This window comes from Giraffa tippelskirchi, chromosome 10 (genome assembly GCF_054371585.1).
Source record: "Giraffa tippelskirchi isolate mGirTip1 chromosome 10, T2T-mGirTip1v1.2.pri, whole genome shotgun sequence".
Taxonomy (NCBI): domain Eukaryota; kingdom Metazoa; phylum Chordata; class Mammalia; order Artiodactyla; family Giraffidae; genus Giraffa; species Giraffa tippelskirchi.
Window position 1 is genome coordinate 2277250 of NC_137284.1, and position 20552 is coordinate 2297801.

The 20552-nt window shown below is 62.8% G+C and overlaps 1 protein-coding gene across 6 annotated transcripts in view; it reads left to right on the plus strand.

The window, feature by feature from the left end:
* Positions 1-20349, plus strand: part of KCNQ1 (potassium voltage-gated channel subfamily Q member 1) — a 364825-nt gene extending 344476 nt beyond the window's left edge. For all 6 annotated transcript variants that reach the window (XM_081533328.1, XM_081533326.1, XM_081533327.1 and 3 more), the window contains one exon: positions 19071-20349. In XM_081533328.1, the coding sequence (XP_081389454.1) occupies positions 19071-19301 (231 nt within the window). In that variant the 3' untranslated portion in view covers positions 19302-20349. The remainder of the gene's footprint in view (positions 1-19070) is intronic.
* Positions 20350-20552: the final 203 nt, after the last annotated feature.

Consider the following 20552-nt stretch of genomic DNA (forward strand, 5'->3'; position numbering starts at 1 on the left):
CAGTAGGTGCCCCATAAATCCTGGTGGCCTGGGAGGAGGAGGAGGTGGGCATTTGGGGCAGCAATGGCTGGGTGTCGGTTGGTAGAAGCTGGCTCTACCCTGCGAGGGGCCTGGCCAGAGCACTGCCCGCCGGCACTGCCGTCCACACCTCAGTCTGTGCGCAGAGGCAGTGCAGGAGGAGTGGCGTGCTTGACCTCAGCCTGGGGCCTGCGGCCGAGGTCAGACCCGCAGGGGCACAGCCGTGTGCCCAGAGACACAGAGACACAGAGCAGGTCGAACCCAGAGAGGGCGGGGGCGCCGCTTCCCAAGCTGGGGCCGAGGCCAGGCGGAGCGGGACAGTGGGCTCCCTGGGCGTCGACGCCCTGCTGGGAGCACACCCAGGCAGGCCCACAGGGGCGGCCCACACGCTCTGAGTTCCTCCACCCGCCTCGGCTCCTCGTCCTTCCAGGGAAATGGGCGTTTCCTGCGGGAGCTTTCAGGGGCCCGGGCGGGGGAGGGGAACGGGGCCGTCCGGACTCCTCCTCTTGCCAGCATCTCTGGCACCAGCTGCCGGGGGCCCTGCCCCGTGTGCCCGCAGTTACACCGACGATGCTCCCTTCTTTGGCTTAGGCGCTGTCTTCAACAAATATTTTCTGAATGTCTGCTATGTACTAGGCGCTGGGAACACGGCGGGGAAAGTATGTGGACCTGCCCTTGAGGGAGTCGTGTTCAGTGGGGCCATGGACAGTAAACAGACAATTCGTTATCTTCCACAAGGGAGGGACGAGGTGTGCCAACACAGTTAGTCACTCACACTTCAGTATGAATGAGTATCTTGCATGCCTCGCTCAGGAACAGACCGGACTGGGGAGGCTCACCCTCCGGGTATGGGGGCACGGGTGGCGGTCGCAGTAGGGAGGGGGCAGGGAGCTACACCCCACAATCGCTTCTCCGGTTCCCCAGTCCCCAGGCTGCGTCCCTGGGGCCCCCGGGAGGCCCTCCCTCGGTCGCAGCCCCTCCAGCACACCACCCCCCGCCCCCGCCGCCCCGGACCCTCTCCCCGAGGCCTCGCCCTCCCCGCCATCCTGGAAACGATTTTGTTGTCTGCAGAGATCATGTGTAGCTGCCTGTGAGTTATAAGTCTCCGGAGCAAGCAGCCTGTTACCTAACCAGGCCTGGTTCATGCCAATGTCTTGAGTAATTATTGGGGGGCGGGGGGCCGTCCAGCCCGCAGCAGAGCCTCTCCGAGGGAGTGCTATTGTTTTTCATGTCAGCTGTGACTTGGAAGGAAAGAGGGCCTGGCCTTTGAGAAATGAGACAAGGGTGGTGGAGGGCAGCTTAACCCTTTGCAACCCCTCCCCCAGCCATGCTCCCCAGCTCCCCGGGGCTGCCTGACAGAGAGCAGGCTTGTCGGGGATCAGAACCCAGGCCAGGCCCGGCAGCCGCCACTTGGCAGCGCCGATGGAAACCGCCGTGCGGTTACGCACAGACAGTCACGGAAACTCGGAGGACAGCGGCGGTGGAGGGCTCGCGCCAGGCCCGGCTCAGCGCCCTTCCCCCACGCCTGCTGCTGCCTCCCGCAGGCCCCCCCCCACACAGCTCTGCAGCTGTCGGGGAAGGGGCTCTGGGGCACGTGGGGCGGGGGGCGGGGGCTTGCCCGGCCCCCTTCGCCTCCTCCGGGGGGCCCAGGGCAGAGCGGCGAGGGAACAGGGAAGTGGGGCTCCCAGAGCATCTCTGGAGTCGGGCCCCAGCCCAGCCTCCACCCGGATCTGTTGACTCAGTGACTCAAGCATGGACTGGAGGCCAGAAGTGGCCTCACGTGCTGGGGAGGCCGTGCAGACCCCTTCCTCGGGAAGCTCAGTCCAGGGAGAGGTGGACCAAAAGTCAGCAAGCGAAGGGGTGGGGTGCCGAGAGTTGCGGGGCGGCAGGACCGGGGGGAGGGAAGCGGGTTGGCGGCAAGTAAGCAGTGCGGGAGCTGGGCAGGGGGGTCCCCAAGGAGGTGGCGTGGAAGCAGGAACCAACCAAGGGTGGGGCATGAGCTGGACACACACCCAGGAGCAGGGGAAGGGCTGCCCGACCACCCTCCTGACACTGGTGCTGCTGATGACCAGGGTCTGAGCCCCACCCCCGGGCCTCAGGCAGTTCCTTGGTTCGAGCTGACATGGACTCACTCACTCACCCATTCACTAGGCCATTCAACAAACCTTTACTCAGAGCTGCGTCGGGCTGGGGTGAGAGAGCCTGGAACGCCAGGGCACGGCAGCTCCCGGGCAAGCGGGACTTGGGTTAGTGGTATGAGGTTGCAGGGGGTGCTGATAGGGGCCCGACTGGGGCCTGACAGCCCCCATAGGGAGTTTGGATTTATTCTCACTCAGTCAGAAGCTGGAGGTGGGTTTTCAGTGCAGAGGTGACATGCTCTGATTTACATGTTTCTAGGCTGTGCGTAGAGCAGAGAGGTTTGAGGGTTGGGTGTGGAGAGGCAGAGAGAGCAGCTAGCAAGACGATGGACAAGAGTCAGGCCAAGAGGCTTGGTCCCAGCTGTTGCTTAGATGATGAAATTGGTGGCAGCCTAATCAAGAGAGAATTCTGCCACCCATGCTGGGAAAGATTGAAGGCAAAAGGAGAAGAGGGCGGCAGAGGATGAGGTGGTTGGATGGCATCACCGATTCAATGGACATGAACTTGGGCAAACTCTGGGAGATGGTGAGGGACAGGGAGGCCTGGCGTGCTGCTGTCCATGGGGTCGCAAAGAGTTGGACACAACTTAGCAACTGAACAACAACAAATCTACCACCCATGGGGTCCCAGCTGAGTGGGAGCACCCAGGGCTGAAGCGTGTACGGCACGGCAGCAGGACTCAGGGGCCTTCTCTTGGTCTACCTCACCGTCTGAAGCACCCAAAAGAGTTTATTTTCAATCTGGGATTCTCTACCCAGTCAAACGCTCAGATCTGAGAGTAAATGAAAGTTTCAGGCATGCATAGCCAGAAGCTTTGCCTGCCACATACCTTTTCTCAGAAAGCTATTCGAGGATATGCTCCAGCAAAAGGAAGGGAAAACCAAGGTGGGAGAAACACAGCATTCAAGAACCAGGGGACTCCAACAGACCCCCCCCCCAAAAAAAGAGGCCAAGGATGTTAACAACAAGGTGGGGGGAAGAAAGTCTAGCATGACAACCATTTAGCAGGCCTAGAGTAACTAATCCTTCTAGGGCCCTAGGAAGAAACTTCCAGAAGAAAAAAGAATAAGGCTGGTAGATTGCTGCTGTTCTCAGCAGAATGAATAGAAGCTTTACAACTCTGGCAGAGAGGTCAAAAATGAACTAGTGAGAGATGCGTTGAAAACTAAGCAAATCATAAAAAATGTTTTACCGGAGGGAAAACAAAAGGTTATCATCCTAGAAGACCACATGACTTGGCTGAAGATAGCCGTTACATAGTGATATAAAGTTGCATGATGTTTATGTCAAATGCAAGCAGTAAATATTTATTTAGCCTAGAATTGCAGTATAACTGTATTGAGAGGATGGGGGGATGGCAGGGGGCAGGAGCTGTGAAAATGAAACCTGGATCTCTCCGTGTTAAGCGGTCACTAGATAACGTCTGAAACTTTAAAAGCAAGGAATAGCCATATAAGCATGTGGTTCAGAAATACCGAGGTGAAGCCAAGAGACAGCGGAGAGTTGCCTCTGGGTCAGGAATTGGGGATGAAAGATAGAGACTCATGGGAGCTCTTGGGGCGGGTTTCTGCTGATGCTGCGAAAACTCCAGAATGGGCGAGAGGACGGGGAGGAGGTGGAGCCGGTCAGAAGGTTGGGTGTGTCCTCGGGGTTGGGACGAGCTGGTGCATGGGTGACCAGGCAGCCAGACGTGTCTGCAGGCCAGGCACTGGCTGGTCCCCATACAGGAGCCCCCCAGGTGGCCAGGGGGCAGCTGGTGTGGGACAGGACAGCAGGGAGAGGGGCAGGCTCACGGGTAGGCACCGCCTTCCCACCTTTAACCAGGTTGACAGGGGGACCGGGCCTCCTGCTGGGGTGGGCCTCCCGGGGCTGTGACCCCAGTGGTACCTAGGATGGTCTCCAAGGCCCCCAGACCCAGGCACTAACGGAGCACCCACAGGCCAAGCCAGGTCATCCCAGAGGCCTCCGACCACGCCCAGTCTGCTCAGCATGGGTCCCCTCACCCAGGCCCTGTCCCAGGGAGCTCTTCCTCTCTGCCCCCGGAGCAGGAAGGGTGGGCGGGGATCGCAGGATGGCCTGACTCTCTCATCAGCCTCAGGTCAGCCCAGGCCAGGTGGGCCGAGGGCCAGCCCAGGGCCTCTTTCCGGGGTGGAGGCTCCCCACACTTCCACTCACCTTCCGCGCATTGTGGGCCTTCCTGGGAGCCCCCACCACTCAGCAGCCCTCCGGCCTCTGACCCACCCCGAGGTCAGCCCGCCCTGCCCCCTCCAGCGCCCTGACCACATGGCCACACACCTGGGGACCGGGGCCGGCCACCCTGAAGGTGTGGCGGCTGGACGGAGGTGGGCGCCAGCGTGGGGACGCGGGGACCGTGAGGGCGGCCTGCTCCCCAGCCTAGTTCCCTGGGGAGGAGCTGCAGGGGGCTTGCTCGGGTTCCCGGGGCTTTGGAGATGGATGGGGTGGAGGAAGTGCCCTGCCGGGAGGCAGGGGTGACCCTCCATCGCGCGGGGTGCATCCCTCCGCATCCTCGCCCTGCAGAGGCAGAAGCAAAGTCTCAGGGTGAGCTCCCGAGGCCTGGCCTGGCCTGCTCCCCACCTCCTCACCCGCTTCCTGGACAGGGGGTCTCGGGGTGGGGGACGCAGGGGCAGCAGCGCACCCTCGGCCACACAGGCCACCCCACACTGGGCACCTGCCTGGACGGGTGACCGCGCAGAGCCGCCGGGACCATGTGCCCACGTGGGTGGGTCACGACCCAGTGATGCGAGGGACTCGCCAGGGGGAGGTGAGCCGAACACAGGCTGGGGGGGCGGGGTCTGGCACTCAGACTGCCATGAGGAAAAGCACAGAGGAGGGAGCAGCGGCAGAGAGGAAGGGTCGGGCCCCTGGGGTCTGTCTTCCGTCTGTGGGGCTGCCCCCACCGAAAGCGGGGGAGACCGAGCAGAGGCGGGAGGGAGCCTGGGATGGGTGGGGGAGGTGGGGCCAGGGGGCTTCTGGCTCACAGGCTGTGGGCCCCCCGAGCGGGGAGAGAACAGGCTTAGGAGGGTGTTGTAATGCTCACGAGGGAGAGAGGCCCAGCTGAGGCCCCAGCCAGGCCCCCAGCGCCAGGCAAGGGGCAGGGCCCGGCCCTGGGCCGGTGGAAACCCAGCCGCTTCTTCCAGAAGGCACTCGTCCCCACCTCGCCTTCCCCACCGGGCTCTTCCAGACCCCAGGGTCCGCACCCCTGGCCCAGAGCCCCCCGCCCAGCCCCCAGCTTGGGTCCAGCCTCAGAGGAGCTGTCTCAGGGAGTCCAGGCCTAGAAGCAGGAGCCGGAAGTGGGGGGCGGGGCTGTCCTGGGCCTGGGCCCCGGGGGCTGCCCTCCTGTCTCCAACAGCCACATCCCCGGCTCCGGCCCTGGCCCTGGCCCGCTGAGGCAGGAAGGGCAGGGAGACTGAACACCCGGCACCTGGAGGGCGCCCAGGCACGGCCCCCTGGGCTGGCGGTGGTCAGCCTGTATATCCACTCTTCCAGCCCCCCAGCCCTGGACACCACCCTGGATCCCAGCCCATGAGCCAGCTCCCGGGTCTCCCCCACTCCCCATGGTAGAGCCCAGCACGGCACTGGTGGAATTCTGTCCGTGTACACACAGGTGCACACACACACGTGCTCACACACACCAGAACGCACGCACATCGGCCAAGCCCCACGCCCCTCTGCTGATGGCCCTGCCCAGGGCTGATCTTGGCCGTGGGGGCTCCGCTGGGGGTCATCCACCATCCTGCAGGCCTCTGCTGAGCACTGTGGTCTGCCAGGCACCGGGCACCGGGCCCACAGTGGCAGTGCTGCCCAGCAGAAGCCCTGCCTTCCAGGAGCTGAGTGTCACAGGGGTGCCAGGGCAGGGGAGTCTCTCAGAAAGAGTGGGCGGGCAGCCCTGAGGGGGCACTTAGAGGACAGAGGTAGCCTGAAGCTTGTGGGGAAAGAGCCTCCTTCAGGGGCAGCAGGTGCAAAGAGCCTGTGGCAGCTTGGGGCCCGGACAGGAGGCCCACCGGCTGGGGCAGCACGGAAAGTGAAAGTGAAGTCGCTCAGTCATGTCTGACTCTTTGTTACCCCGTGGACTGTAGTCCACCAGGTTCCTCTGTCCATGGGATTTTCCAGGCAAGAGTACTGGAGTAGGGTGCCATTTCCTTCTCCAGGGGATAACTTCCCAACCCAGGGATGGAACCTGGGTCTCCCGCATTGTAGGCAGATGCTTTACCGTCTGAGCCACCAGGGAAGAGGACCGGCCAGATCGTGGCAGTTTTGGGACCACCGCAGTGACCCTGGCCTTGACCCTGTGGCCACGGGGAGCCCCCATTTTAACATCTCCCTCCAGGGAGAGGGCAGAAGGCTGAGGTGCCTGGGTGCACTCAGGGTGGGCTGGGGCAAGGGCTCCTCTCGCCCAGATCAGGGAGCAGAGTGGGATGGGGAAGGGGCGCAGGGCTGTGGGGAGCCTGTCGGGGAGCCATGCTGAAGGGCTCCTGCAGGGCAGCCTCGCCAGGACCGATGCTAGAGCGGGGGCTCCCCGCCTGGTGCTGCCAGGGCCGTACTCAGCCTCCCCGTCCACAGACTCGGCCGCGGTGGTATTTCCAGAGCCCCGTGGAGAGGCCCGCTGCACCTCGGCCCGAGGAGCGGGCTCGGTGGACATGTCTCCACATGGCGGGCCCCCAGCCTGTGCTGGTGAAAGGGAGCGCGCGGAGGGCCCAGCTTCTCAGGTTACCGTTCGTGCTAAGCCCACCTGGATGGATACTGTGTTGCGGGCTCGCGCTCCTGTTTTAAAATGGCCGGAAGGATAAACGGCAGATCGCTAAGGCGATCCCCTGGCGAGGGGGGACCACAGTCAGACGGGCCAGGCGGGCCAAAGGGGGACGTTTCGTCGAAATGTTTTTTACTTTTAAGGGGTTATGTTTTTGAACGGTACTCGTACCTAGCTACATCTGGCAAACCCTTGTAAGGGGGCTGATTTCACTGCAAGACATCCAGCTGGGCAGAGTGTGTTGCTGGGGGGGCAGGGGCAGGGGGCACACAGGCGCTGTCCTGGAGGCCAGCGACCCCAGCTGCCCGGGGAAGGGGCTCCGGGGCCTGGGCCGTCAGGGAACAGCGGGAAGCTGTGCACGTGTCCGAAGAGAGGACACGGTTCAGGATTGAGCGGGGACAGCCGAGGGTGGCCGCAGGGCAGCGAGGGAAAGCCAGGCCAGGCGGCGGGTGCGGGGGAAGCGGTCAGAGGCAGCTGGGAGGTGCGGGGAGCCTGGGTGCACACGGGACCTCCTTCTTCCCTGAGGCCCCCCCGCAGACCCGAGGAGCTGTCCAGGGGAGCTAGACGCGCGCCCCCAGGATATCCCAACCGTGGACACGTCAATCTCCACTCTGAGCTGCAGGGAGGGGACTGAGGCCCAAAGCCTCCCAGCCCGGCGTGGGGGCTAGACAGCCTGTCAGTGTCCTCACTTTCAGGGAGGTGGACGTTTAGGAAGCAGAGGATGGAACCAGTACCCAGGCAGACTAGAGTGGCTGGGAGGGGTAGGTCAGGCAGGTGAGGGCAGGCAGATGGAGCAGGGGGGCCTTCTATGGAGGAGACCCTCGCCTTGGGGCCTGAGGAATGAGATGGGCTGCTGGCTCAGGAAAGGGGTGGAATGTTCTAGCAAGTGGACCAGCTAGTGCAAAGGCCCCGGGGCAGAGAGGTGGGTACAGCACATCCAAGGAGCTGACGGAGCCAGTGCAGGGCAGGAAGGGGCAGTGGCCAGGGTGAGACACCGGGCCCAGGCTGCGGGGACTCTCTGGCCAAGATGGGGCTGGGTATTTGTCTGAGAGCCGTCGGGCGGCTGGTAGGGGTCCCACCAGGGGACGGACGGGGTGTGAGGACAGAGGGAGGCCTCCTGGACGTGGAGCTCACGGAGGGTGAGCAGACCTCAGGGGCACTGCTGGGTGGCCCGGGGGGCTGGTGGGCCCAGAGGTCCTGAGCGGCCCACGCCCTGGCACCAGGGAGCTGGGATGAGGGGGGCCTGGGGGCAGCCAGGGGCAGATGGAACTGTGACGACGGAGCCACTGGGCGGCCCCTGCCCACCTGCCCTCCCGCCTGCCCAGGCCCGGTGTTTGGCTGGGCCGGCCGAGCGCGCGCTGGCTCCTGGTACAAAGTGTTCTGCCCGGTGTCCCTGGCTTCCGGGACTTCGAGGCTCGTCAGAGGGGCAGCGCGGAAGGGGGAGGCGAGGGAGAATCAAATGCAGGTGGGGCCTCCGCCCGCCGCCAACACAAACACGGCCTCTCGGCTTCCAGCGCCTTTTTCCAGCCTGCCCTACATTCCCGCTTGCCGGGCCCCGAGCAGGGCGGCTCAGCCAGCCAGCCTGAGGCTGCCCGATGCGGGCAGGGCAGGCGGCCCCCGCTTGGCCTCCGCCCGCAGGACCCCCCTGAGGCCCCAGCTAGGGGCCGGCCAGCCCACTGGGAGACCCAGCCACACACGTCCAGGGCCAGGCACCGCCCCCGCCTGGCCCACCCACCGCGTGGCCGTGGGCAGCTTCCTGGCCTGTGTGTATCCGGCTCCCCGCGACCCAGGCCCCCTCCAGTGGTGGGGTGGGGGCAGGCAAAGAGGTTTCTGTGCAGCCCAGGAAGCCATGTGCCCCCCAAGGGCCCCTGAGTCTGCAAGCTGCCGCAGGCACCTCCTCCCCGGGGTCCACGCAGGGCAGCCTCAGGGGCACAGTCAGGCGCTGGTTGTGGACTCTGGCCACAAACGTGGCCCTGCAGAGCTGTGGGGGGAGGGAGGGCGTGGCTCAGTGTCCAGCAGCGTGGATGGGGCACGTCGGTGAACATGGCTCACCCAGAGCCCCCCACGAGGCTTCCGCCCTCGGTGCGGGGAGGGGGCAGTGAGAGACAGAAAATCGAATAAAGAAACCAGTGATGTCAGTGAGCGTCTTGGAGGGAAAGAAAGTGGGCAGAGGCCCGCGGGCAGGTCACAACATTTAGCTCAGAGCCCAGGGCAGCCTTGTGGGGAGGGGAGACATGAACAGAAATGTGGATGGGGTGAGGGTGTGAGCCACGCGAGAATCCAGGGAGACAGCCTGGCAGCAGGGGCAGGGACTGGGGCAGGGCAGAGGGGAGGCCTCACACTGGAGCCTCGGAAAGGGCTGCCTGGACCCCCGGCCAGGACTTTCTTCTCTGTTCGGAGTCCAAAGCGGGTCTCGCGGAGTTCTGAACAGAGAAGCAAGATCTGTGGGGCCAAGGCAAGGTCACTGAGGTTGTCCAGGTGAGCTGGCCCATGCCCCCCTGACCACCGCCACTGCTGGACCCCCTGGACAGAGCCACCAGCATCCTCACCTCCAGAAAGGACAGCTCTGCCACCCGCTAGCAAAACACGTTATAAGGCTGCCAGTATTGAGATAGTTCACTATAGACTGCAAAGCATCTATAAAAAGAATGTTCCGTCCTTCAGGGAAATGTAGTCTTCAGGGAAGATCAACAGGCCGATCGCTGAAAACAGGTCTCGAAGCTCAAATGAGCTCCATGCCTTTCAACGATTTAATGGTAAAATACAAATCTAAAAAATTCTAGAAAAAAAAAATTGTTTCGAGGTCGGAATGGGGAAGGCTACTCCAAGCATGCAGAAAATCTAGAAGCCACAAAGGAAAAGATAAATAACTCTGACTACATAAAAAGTGAAAAACTAAATAAAACTTCTGTATGGCCAGACCAAAAATAATAATCATAATTGCCATAAACCGATTCACGAGACCAGTAGCACACTGGGGGCAAACAGTCATGATGTCCGTGTCAAGGGACAAACTTTCTCAGTATATGAAGAGCCCTTGCGGGTCAACGACAGTGAAAGGCCTGGCCAGCACCGCCCTGGGGAAGGAACAGGCTGTAGGCTTGGAGGACCTGCACCCCCGACCCCAGTCCTGGGGCCCCGGGAGGCGGCAGAGGGCTCTTTATTCATCCAGCAAATATTTGTGAAGCACCAACTCTATCCCACGTGAATTCATGCCTTTGAACTGTGGTGCTGGAGAAGACTCTTGAGAGTCCCTTGGAGTGCAAGGTGATCAAACCAGTCAATCCCAAAGAAAAATCAACCCTGAATATTCACTGGAAGGACTGATGTTGAAGCTGAAGCTCCAATACTTTGGCCACCTGATGCAAAGAGCTGACTCATTGGAAAAGACCCTGGTGCTGGGAAAGATTGAGGGCAGGAGGAGAAGGGGACAACAGAGGATGAGATGGTTGGATGGCATCACCGACTCAATGGACATGAGTTTGAGCAAGCACCGGGAGACGGTGAAGGACAGGGAAGCCTGGAGTGCTGCAGTCCATCGGGTCACAAAGAATCGGACACAACTTAGTGACTGAACAACAACAACACTTAATCTGTATTATGTTCCAGGTTCTGGGAGACCCTCTGGGGACATCACCGTCCAAGGCCTAGCCGCAACAGGAGGTTTCAGCAATGGAAGGGAAGCCCACTCCTAACATCTGAGCTGAGGTTATATGTTGTAGTGGAGAATGGTTTTTCAAGCAGAGGGAATGGCAAGTGCAAAAATCCTGGGGTGTGATCAAGGGAGCTGTGCTCAGGATCTGAGAGACAGAATGGGGGTGGTCAGGGAGGGCTGTGGGGGGCCGCAGAGCTCAGAGGCTTCGGGAGGAAGTTGGATTTCACTCTGGGTACACTGGCAATCCTTTGAAGGGAGGCAGCTCAGCCTGGCTGCTGCCTGGGGCTAATGGGAGGTGGATGGACAAGTCCAGTAGAGACGATTGCAACAGTACCGGCCAAAGATGCCACTGGACTGGGCAGGGGCTGCCAGGGGCCTGGATTCAGAGCACGTGCCCTAGAAAACAGGTCCGGGGTGGGTGAGCGCCAGGCGGATCCAGGGCTTCTCTGTGTGGGTGTCAGCGCCCCTTTCTGAGACGGGGGCAGGCCCAGGGCGAGTCAGAGTTCCCCTTGGGACCTGCTGGGCCAAGATGCTGTGAGACCCGCTCGCCAGTGCAGACAGAGCAGCCTCAGGGAGAGCGCAGAGCTGGGGCATAGAGCTGAGGATGTCTGTGTAGATGGGTACGGGCATGCGGGGGTCCTTGGGCTGGGTGTGGAGGGCAGGCGAGGTTGTCGTGCTGGACGAGCATGGGGCAGGTGGGCATGGCTTACGATAGAGATCCCGAGGCCCACCCCACTCAGTGGTCAACCTGGAACCGAGTCACTGCTGGGGGTCCCTAGCAGACCCCAGGCACCTGCGGGGCCGCCCCCCTGGTGAGTGTGTGTCTGTGGGGCAGGTAGAAGGGTCTTCCACCCGTCACAGCCATCTCTCAGAAGGAAGCAGCCTGTACTCCTAAGGGGTGGTCTACAAGGGCCAGCCAGGGACCCGCAGGCCCCCAGAGGGGTCTGGGGGTGACCAGGCCCTTGGCCATGCTGTGCCAAGGACCCAGCTGAGGTGTGATTGACTCGGGTGATGGCTCAGACCACCTGCCACCCCGTAGCCAGATGAGTGAGAGGTTTGCAGGACAGTGGCTAGGACACAGTCCTTGGTCTGCAGCCTCTGAAACACCCACCCTGGCTGATTCGTGAGGCCAAACTGATGCACCCATCCCGGGGTTCAGGGCACAATGGCTGCCCCATCGCCCACCTCCTCTGGCCAAGGCTCACCCCTGCCTGCACTCCACCTGAACAGATGACCCTAGGGAACAGGAGAATGTTTGGTGTGCTTGTGACCACAGGTCCCAGAGGCCTGTCTCCTAGTTAAGAGAGTTCGGTTGGCCCCCGGTAGAGCCCCCATGCTGAGCAGCACAGCTTGCCCTCTGAGCGGCCCCCTCCCAGCAGCATCACTGCCTGGTGGCAGCGTGCTCACTTCCATGGCACATGCCAAGGTCCAGGGGCCCCGAGGTCCAGACAGACATACGCACACCCTTGGGCAGCTCAGGGAATGATCTGGTGGACTTGTGCAAAGGAACTGTGTGAAGATAGCTCATGCATTCTTGCACATTCAGTCTCCCTGCCCTTATAAAGTTGGAGCACTTGTGTGTACACACATCTACACACACATGCCGACCAGCCCTCAGGCCACGCTGCACACATGCTAATTGCTAACAGTAGTTACAATAAAGGTCAACAGGAGACTTAATCCATGTTTGCTGGATGCCAAACCCCCTTTCCAGTGGTTTCTTGCATTCATTCATTTAATCCTTACAACATCCTACTGTGGGAGACTCAACCAACATGCCCATTTTACAGATAGGGAAACTGAATTCAGGGCGGCGAGGTCAAGGTCATCCCACCAGGAAGCAGCAGAGGCAGAACGTGAGCCCAGGACCCTGCCCCACTGCCGTGTGGCCCACACACCCAAAATGCGTCTGGGGGCCTCCCACAGACCACAGGGCACACATCCTGGCCCGGCCAGCCTGCCGTGGGCCAGGTTCCGAGGCTGTCTCCGTGGCCGGCTGGGTGCGCCTTGCGCCGCAGGACCAAGAGCCGGCCGCCCTGGGGACTGGCAGTAAAACCTCAGCAGCTAGAAACACGGCTGACTTTTCTCCAAGAGCTAAAGCACTAAAACAAAGTCATAAACACAATTACACCGTCTCCTGCCATAAATTACGACGTTATGAAGCACTGTGATCTATTTCCACTCATACCCGGCTCTGTGAGACCAGCCAGCCCCATGGGCTCTAACGAAGGGGTGATTTATGGGCGTTATTCCCGCGCTCTCGCCATGGGGGAGGGGTGTTCCCAAGTCCCGAGGAGTCAGGGAGGCCCAGCGCCAGGGGCAGGACCCACAGGCCCCGCGCATGCTCTGGGGCCGGGGCTGGCTGCCACTGGGCAAGGACCTCCGGGGACGGCTGGGCCCAGGCAGGCGGGTACCCTGCACCACCGCCCCCTTCCTCCTTGGTAGGAGGGCTCCTGGGGGCTCTGGGGTCCAGGCACTGGGCCGGGGAGCTCCCAGCGTGTTTGTTCCACACATGTGAACGGGGCCCCTGTGTGCCAGCCGGACCAACAGAGGAGCGGGGCTCCGAGGCCTAAGTCTAATGGGAGGCCCAGATGAGGACGGGCAGACGTAACTCCATGCCAAGGGCCTTGGAGAAAGTATGGGCCAGTGGGGGTGGGGGCAAGGGGAGGGCCGTGGCAGAGGAGGGAGAGGGCCTCAGATCAGTGCTTCTGGTGAGATCTGAGGGTGGGGGTGGCTGATGCAGGCGGGGGAGCAGCAGGAGAAAAGGCCAGGCCTGGGGCAGGCACCTGCCACCATGTTTAAGGACCAATAAAGTTGCCTGGAGACAACGAGGAGGGAAGAAGGGTGCGTGCACGCGTGAGTGCATGCTAAGCTGCTCAGCTGTGTCCGACTCTTTGCAACCCCATGGACTGTAGCCCACCAGGCTCCTCTGTCAGGAGGAGGAATACTGGAGTGGGTTGCCATGCCCTCCTCCAAGGGATCTTCCCAACCCAGGGGTCAAACCCACGTCTGCAGTGTCTACCGCATTGCAGGCAGATTCTTTACTGCTGAGCCACCAGGGAAGCCCAAAGAAGGGTCGGGGAGAGGCCAAAAAGCAAAGGGAGACAGGTCTGGGGCCACACGAGGGACTCAGGCTTCTCCTGAGAGTGAGATGGGAACTCAGGAGGGTATGTGATGTGAGCTGGTTTGTGTTTCAAAAGAACCACCATGTAGAAGCACACTGTGGTTCCTACTGCAATAGTCCTAGCATATAAAATTGGCACTCTGGCCTGGGCTGGGAGCCATGGTGGGGCGGGCAGGGGTCTCCCAGGTTCTGATTATGGATAGAATGTGGACCCTGATGCTGAGATTGGGAGACTTTTTCTGAGATGAGAATGCAAGGAACAGGGTGGGTGCTGAGAGAGAGAGAGGCCTCAGCAGAGGTGCAGGGAAGCCACGGTTTCAAGGTCTGGGTTCAGGCCTGAGGCCCCACAGGGCCAAGCGTGTGGGTCTTGGGTATGTCCCTGGCCTGAGCCCAGGCACCCAGGCTCAGGGGACAGCAGACCACAGCTGTGACAGCAGGGTGGCCTCCTCCCGTCCTGGCCAGTGGGGAAGGGCCGGAGGGCACCAGGAATGCAGCCAGTGCCCCTCCCCTTGGCGCTGTCTCTCGATGACATCACCTGCCCTCGACGTGGGTGCTCAGCATTACCTGCATGTACCAAAGGGCACGGGGGGGGGCAAAGGTCGTAGGTCACCGGGACACCCACTCCCCTCCGTCACCCGTCTGCAGAGTAAGGGCCAGGGTCAGGGGTGGGGTGAGAAAGGGCGTTCTGTGGAGACAGAGAACCCAGGAGTCCCGGGTCGGGGGGTGGCCTGGGACCACCGCCTGAAACCCACTCGGCAGCCGCTAGGCCCAGAGGGGCAGGGTCACCCTCTTGGACTGAGTCCTTCCTGTGTCCAGTGGGGCCCGACCTCTGAGGCTGCGGCCAGGCTCTTTAATAGGGGCAGGCGCGGGCCCCTCACCTGCCAAGTGGCACTCGACACACCCCGCATCCTGCCCCACATCCTGCCCCGTGCTGGGGCTTCTCACAAACTGTATGCTTGCGAGGGGCGGCAGGGGGGAGCTGCCCACCCAGGGGACCTTGAGGTGTGACTGGGGTCCCGGACAGAGCAAGTGGGTTTCTGCTCTGAGCCCTCCAGCCTGGAGCTCCCTTCCTGGCTGGACAGTCCCTCACTTGGCGGGCTCAGCACCCCTGCCAGGGGCCTCCAGACCTGCCCCGACTGTTGTGTGGGCCCTACCCGGTCCCTCCAACCAAGCCCAGGAGCTCAAGACCTCGGAGCCTCTGCTGGGTCACCTGCCTGTGGGCTCAGGGGCAGCTGGGAGCAGGGGCTTGTGACCTGGGCAGTGCTGGGCCGTGAAGGCCTGCAGCCAGGGCATAAGGGGAACGGAAGGCAGGCTGGCGGCAGCCCCTCTGTGCCCCTGCCCTGGGCTCTTCACTCCCACCCTCCCTGCGGTCTGTGAAGGGGGCGGGGAGTGGGGGGTTAGAGCCGTGTCGGGAGGCCTGCAGGAGGATGGAGTGGGCTTGACACCACGGCCGTGTCTCCAGGCCTGTCCCTGTGCTTGGGCAGGGTTGCGGGGCTCCAGGCTCCCCGCGCCTCATCACCTACCTGGAGCCCCCAGCTCCCTGCAGCCCAGCTGGGCGCATCAAGCTCAGTGCCTGGTGTGAAGCATGTTGAGCATCGCCCCCTGAGAACAGCTCAGTGACCGTCAGTCCAGGAGAGGGTGCAGACAAGAGGTGCTCCCAGAGGACTTCTGCCCCATGACCCTGCCGAGGGTCCCGGGCTGTCCCTAGAGGAGACCAGCCCCGCCTTCCGATGCCCCTGCAGGGACCCTGGGCCCCCCGAGCTGCCCCCAGGAGCGGGGGCTCCTCCCCATGAGCCGCAGGCGGTGGCAGCCCCGTCTCCCGCCCATCTTCGGCCGGGACCACTGGCGGGTCCAGAGCTGGGATCAAGGCCGAGCAGGTTCTGCAAAAATTTCCCTTGAAAGACTCTTTTTCAAGATTTTCTTTTGAAAACAAATTCGTAACCACATCAAACAGGGATCCCGTCACCTCGGGTTTGATCACCAGCCGCCCGGGGCTCTCAAACTGGCTGTTACTCTCATTGCTTTTTTTCTCTTCCGAGGACCGCGCGTCGTCTTAAGGTTATTAATTTGGTGAGTTGAGGCAGGGAACAAGGGCGCTTTTGTTGGCCTTGCCCTTTTAGTCACTATAAAATTGCAAATAATGATGAGATTCAAGGTCCCCCAAACTGATGTGCCCCCATGGTTCCTGGGGCCTGCCGCTCCGTGCCTGGAGTGGGCACTGCCTTCCCGCTGAAGGTGGCGGCACCTAACCTGGGCACCTGCCTGGACCGGCGACTTCTCTGCAGCTGGGGCTTGGCTCAGGCCGCTCCCTCCAGCCGGCTGATGTTCCCACAGTTATTGTTCACTTGATCAGTCGTGTCCGACTCTTTGCGACCCCGTGGACTGCATCCCGCTGGGCTTCCCTGTCCTATGCTGTCTCCTGAAGTTGGCTCAAACTCCTGTCTATGGAGTCGGTGATGCCATCCAACCATCTCATCCTCTGCTGCCCCCTGCTCCTCCTGCCCTCCATCTTTCCCAGCATCAGGGTCTTTTCCGATGTGCTCACACAGTGACCATCAAATGTGAAGTGAGATACAGGCTCTCTGCTCGGAGTCCGGGGTGGAGGGACGGGGGGAGGCGACCAGGGACCATCTCTCTGGGATGCGCTCAGCCCTGGAGAAGGAAGGCAGGCTCACTGAACCTGGGTGCACAGGCTCCTACGTGCCTGTCCTGATCCATCCTCAAGAAAACCTGCCAGTGGGGAGCAGGGTTCCCCACTTCTCAGCCGAGAAACTGGGGCCCAGGCAGGAGACCCTTCAGCCAGGCTCACCTCACACCACAGGGCCGGGGCATCGGCCACTGGGCTGGGCAGGGCAGGGCGGGCTCAGGGAGCCAGCCGCGAGCAGCAGGCAGGCTGGGAGGTGCAGGCTCACCCACGGAGCTCCAGGAGGGGGCCCAGCTCGGGGCGGAGGACCCGGCCCACCCGCTGGTCACCAGGGCCTGCAGCTGGACCTGGAGAGTGAAGGAGCAGCTCTGTGTCCAGAGGGCTGGGGGCTGGACAGGCAGGGGGACCCTGCAGGAAGCCCCAGGGTACCCAGAGGGCGGCCGGAGGACCAGGGGGACGAGGCAATGGCCAGGGGGGTTTGGCAGGGTCCGGGTGGGTCCAGGTGGGCCGGCCGGCTTCCCCAGTTCCCCACTGTCTCTCCCATCGCACCAGCCGTGACACTTCACGCTCCTCCCCAGACCTGCTCCTCTCCTGTATGAGAAGGAGGGAGGCCCAGGCTTTGGGCCGGCTCTGGGATTCTGGCCCAGATCCCAGCTCCCCCCAGTCCCCACCACCTCCACCAGTCTGCCTAGTGGGGCCGAGATGCCAGGTGAGCCCCTCGAAGCCCCCCCTGCTGTGAGCAGCAGCCCAAGGGTCTGAAGTGGGCTTGGCACCTGAGGGCCAAGGGCAGCATCAGAAGGGCCCCAGGAGGCCTTGAGGGTGAGCGGCCTGCACTGTCAGCCCCCTGGGACCGGCCCCTTCTCCAGCCAGGCCCAGGACCCCACCCCTTCCTGAATCCCAGCCCTCCTTCCATTTCCTGTTTTCCCGAGAACACCCCCACGGAGGCTTCCAGACCCATTTGCCTTTCTGGGGACTTCGACAGATGTTCAAGTGCCGTAAAGTGAAAATTTATGAAACCACAAATTTTCTTCTGTCATGTATTTGGGGCTTTAATTGAGGCCAAACCAATCAATACCCAAGCCGGGGCCTGCACAGTGAAGCAACATGAAGTCTTGCCCGGACCAGCCGGTGTGCAAGGCCCATGCACGGCTACCAGGCACCCAGGGTACCCCCACGGATCTCCCAGGGCAGGCTTTGGGACTAGGGGGCCAGTCCTGCCGGCAGCGGGACCCAGCGGTCTTGGGCCAGTGAGAGGGACAGGGTTTGGAGGTGATGGTGGCGAGTCCCCACCATAGGCCCCTCCAGCGCCTTTCCCAGGAGCACTTGCTTCTTCTAAGCCCAGCTTGGACCCCCCGCTTGGGCCCCCTCCCAAGAGTGTCTGCTTTAGTCCTCATGGACCATCCTTCCACCCCACCCAGGTCTTCCCAACATGGAACCTGGGGGTGGGGGCTACCAGAGACCCCAAATAAGACCCTTCTCCTGGGGCCTCAGGAGAGACCCCTCCTCTCATCCCCGCCCAGCCAGACCCCCTCCTCCCCCTGACTCAGTGGCCACCACGGGAGGGAGGCTGTGGCCTGCCCCCAGCCCCAGGAAGCCTGACCTGGGCCCCCTGGGACCTGGCTATACAGGATCCACAGCCTCTTCACCCTACCATCTTCCTGGGCCAACCCGCAACCCGCTCGGCAGCACCCAGCTCTGTGCGGCCCTGTGGCGGGGAGACTGCAGCGGGCAGTGGGCCCAGATGGGTGCCCGGGAGTCTGGCCGCGATGGCACACATTGCATACATCTCGAATCCCGCATGTGTCCAGGTGGACAGCCGGCCCCGTCCAGCTCTGCCCACCTGTGCTCAGCCCCGCGCTGAGCCTTGGCCGAGCTGCGCGGAGCTCTCACCCCATACACGCTCTCCTGCAGGGCAGCTCGGTGCGCCTGGGGCCTGGCCCTTATCCCTGACAATCTGGCTGCCTCCTCTCCCTGCTCTGCCACTTTGGGGCTTCCCCGTGTTCCAGGTCCCTAAAGTGGGCATTATTTTCTGACGGAGACCCTGGGGGAACCACTCCCAAGGGTGCAGCAGGTCCCGGGGACAGCCGTGCCTCCCCCTATAGCCCGGCTCCCTCAGGGTCATGTTCTGTGCCCTGCCCCTGCTCCAAGGGCCCTGGCCTCCTCTTCCCGCTGGGCTCACTTCAGCCCCGTCCCCTCCTGGCCATCAGCCGGCCCTGCTAAGCACCTGCGGCTCTAGGTCCATCCTGCCTTCACCTCCCCTCCAGCTTCATGGGGCAACCCCACCTCGTGGGCTGGCAACCCTGTGTTCAATGCAGGAAAGGCTTTGGTAGAAGCGTGGTGGGCATGCGGCCCTGGCTGACCCCTGGGCATTGGCACGGACAGGGTCTGGGTTTTCCGGGGACTAGTGAGTCCTCTCGTGAGTCAGGAATGGGGCTGGGACGACGGGACGGCCTGGGGCATGAGCCCTGCTGGAGGGCATGGGGGGAGTGGGTCAAGGAGGAGCCCCACCCTGTGACCAGGAGGCCTTCGGCAGAGAGAGCCACTCAGCCCCTGGGTCTCAGGCGAGAGCTGCTGATCGGGACCCCTCCGGGCACGTGTGTGCACACGCACCGGCACGCACAGGGGCCACAGACACCCACAGACACCCACGTGCGTGTGCCACAAACGCCCTGGCCCTGAGGCCGCCCTGCCGCCCGGCTCACCTCTGCTCCTGTCCCCGCAGGTGACTCAGCTGGACCAGAGGCTGGTGCTCATCACAGACATGCTGCATCAGCTGCTCGCACTGCACCACGGAGGCGCCCCCGGGGGCCGGCCCCCCAGCGCGGCCGGGGCCCAGGCGGTCCAGCCCCCAAGCGGCGGCTCCATCAACCCCGAGCTCTTCCTGCCCAGCAATGCGCTGCCCACCTACGAACAGCTGACCGTGCCCCACGGGGGGCCCGACGAGGGCTCGTGATGGGGGCGCAGCGCCCAGGCCTGAGAGGGGAGGCCCGCGGGAGCCCCTCCCGGCCCACCCTGCCCCCCATCCGGCACAGCTCCACCGGGCCTCGGCCACCTCTCAAAGGCTAGAGGGCGCGGCCCTGCTCCGCCAGGCCCCAGACACCTGGTGGGCCACGCGGCGCCCTGGCCTGGACTGGGGGGCTCACCAATACCACCCCTTCCCAGCCGGCGGGTACTAGACTTTGGCTGGGTGTCGGGGGGGGACAGCCCTCGGCTCTGAGACCAGGGTCCCCCACATCGCTGGCATGACACTCAGGACAGGGCCAGGGTCAAGCCAGGCGCTCGGTCTGTCCCACGTACAGTCCAGAGGCGGCAGGGCTGTATGCAGGCCCCAGGGGCTTCCTGCGGGGAGACGGGGGACAGCCTGGACAGGGTCTGTGAGGACCCTCTCCCAGTCTCAAATCCAGGACCCAAGGGGACCCGAGGAGGAGGCAGGCAGGGCAGGGCAGGCCCAGCCCAGCCGAACAAAGGAGGCCCACAGTCGAGGCCTGATCGTGGCCCGAGAGCTCGTCCCGGGGCCCGGGAGTGGACCTGGCTCCCTCATGCCCCAGAGATGCTGACCCTGGCAGGAGCTGGGGGCAGCAGCTCCTGAGGCCACAGCTTCCAGTGGGAGGGACAGGCCCACCACTGCCCAGAGCTCTTCACTGCGGGGGGACCGTCCAGCAGCAGAATAGGGGTGCTCAGGTCTCCCACTCGGGACTGGCAGCTTCTCCTACCCATTCCGGAGAGAGGAGGAGGGGCCTCGAGCCCGCTCCACATGCAGGCCCCGCCTCCAGGTCCCTCCCAGTCCAAGCCGCAGGACAGACGGTCACCCCCGCTGACCTGACCGCAGGGGAGCAGAAGGGCGTCACCATCTCTAACAAGACGTGTGTCCTCCGGGCGCTCCGTCCCGCCAAGATCAGAGTAATTTGTGGTGATTTGGAATCTGTGCTTTAATGAATTTCACGGTGTGATTTTGATTCTTAATTGTGCTGGTTTTTCCTAATAAACATGGAATCACAAAATTCAACTTGCCTTGTTCTCGCCTCCACTCCTGGCGGAGCAAGCACACATCTTTGGGACAGCCTGTCCTCCCGTGGAGCTGCCGCCCACCCCTCAACACCCCAGTACCCCTCACCCATCCAGGCCCACCCCGGTGAGGGGAGGGGGCCGGAAGCCCCAACCCACTGGCTTGGGGGTCCTGGGACCCAGGAGCACCTTGAGGCCA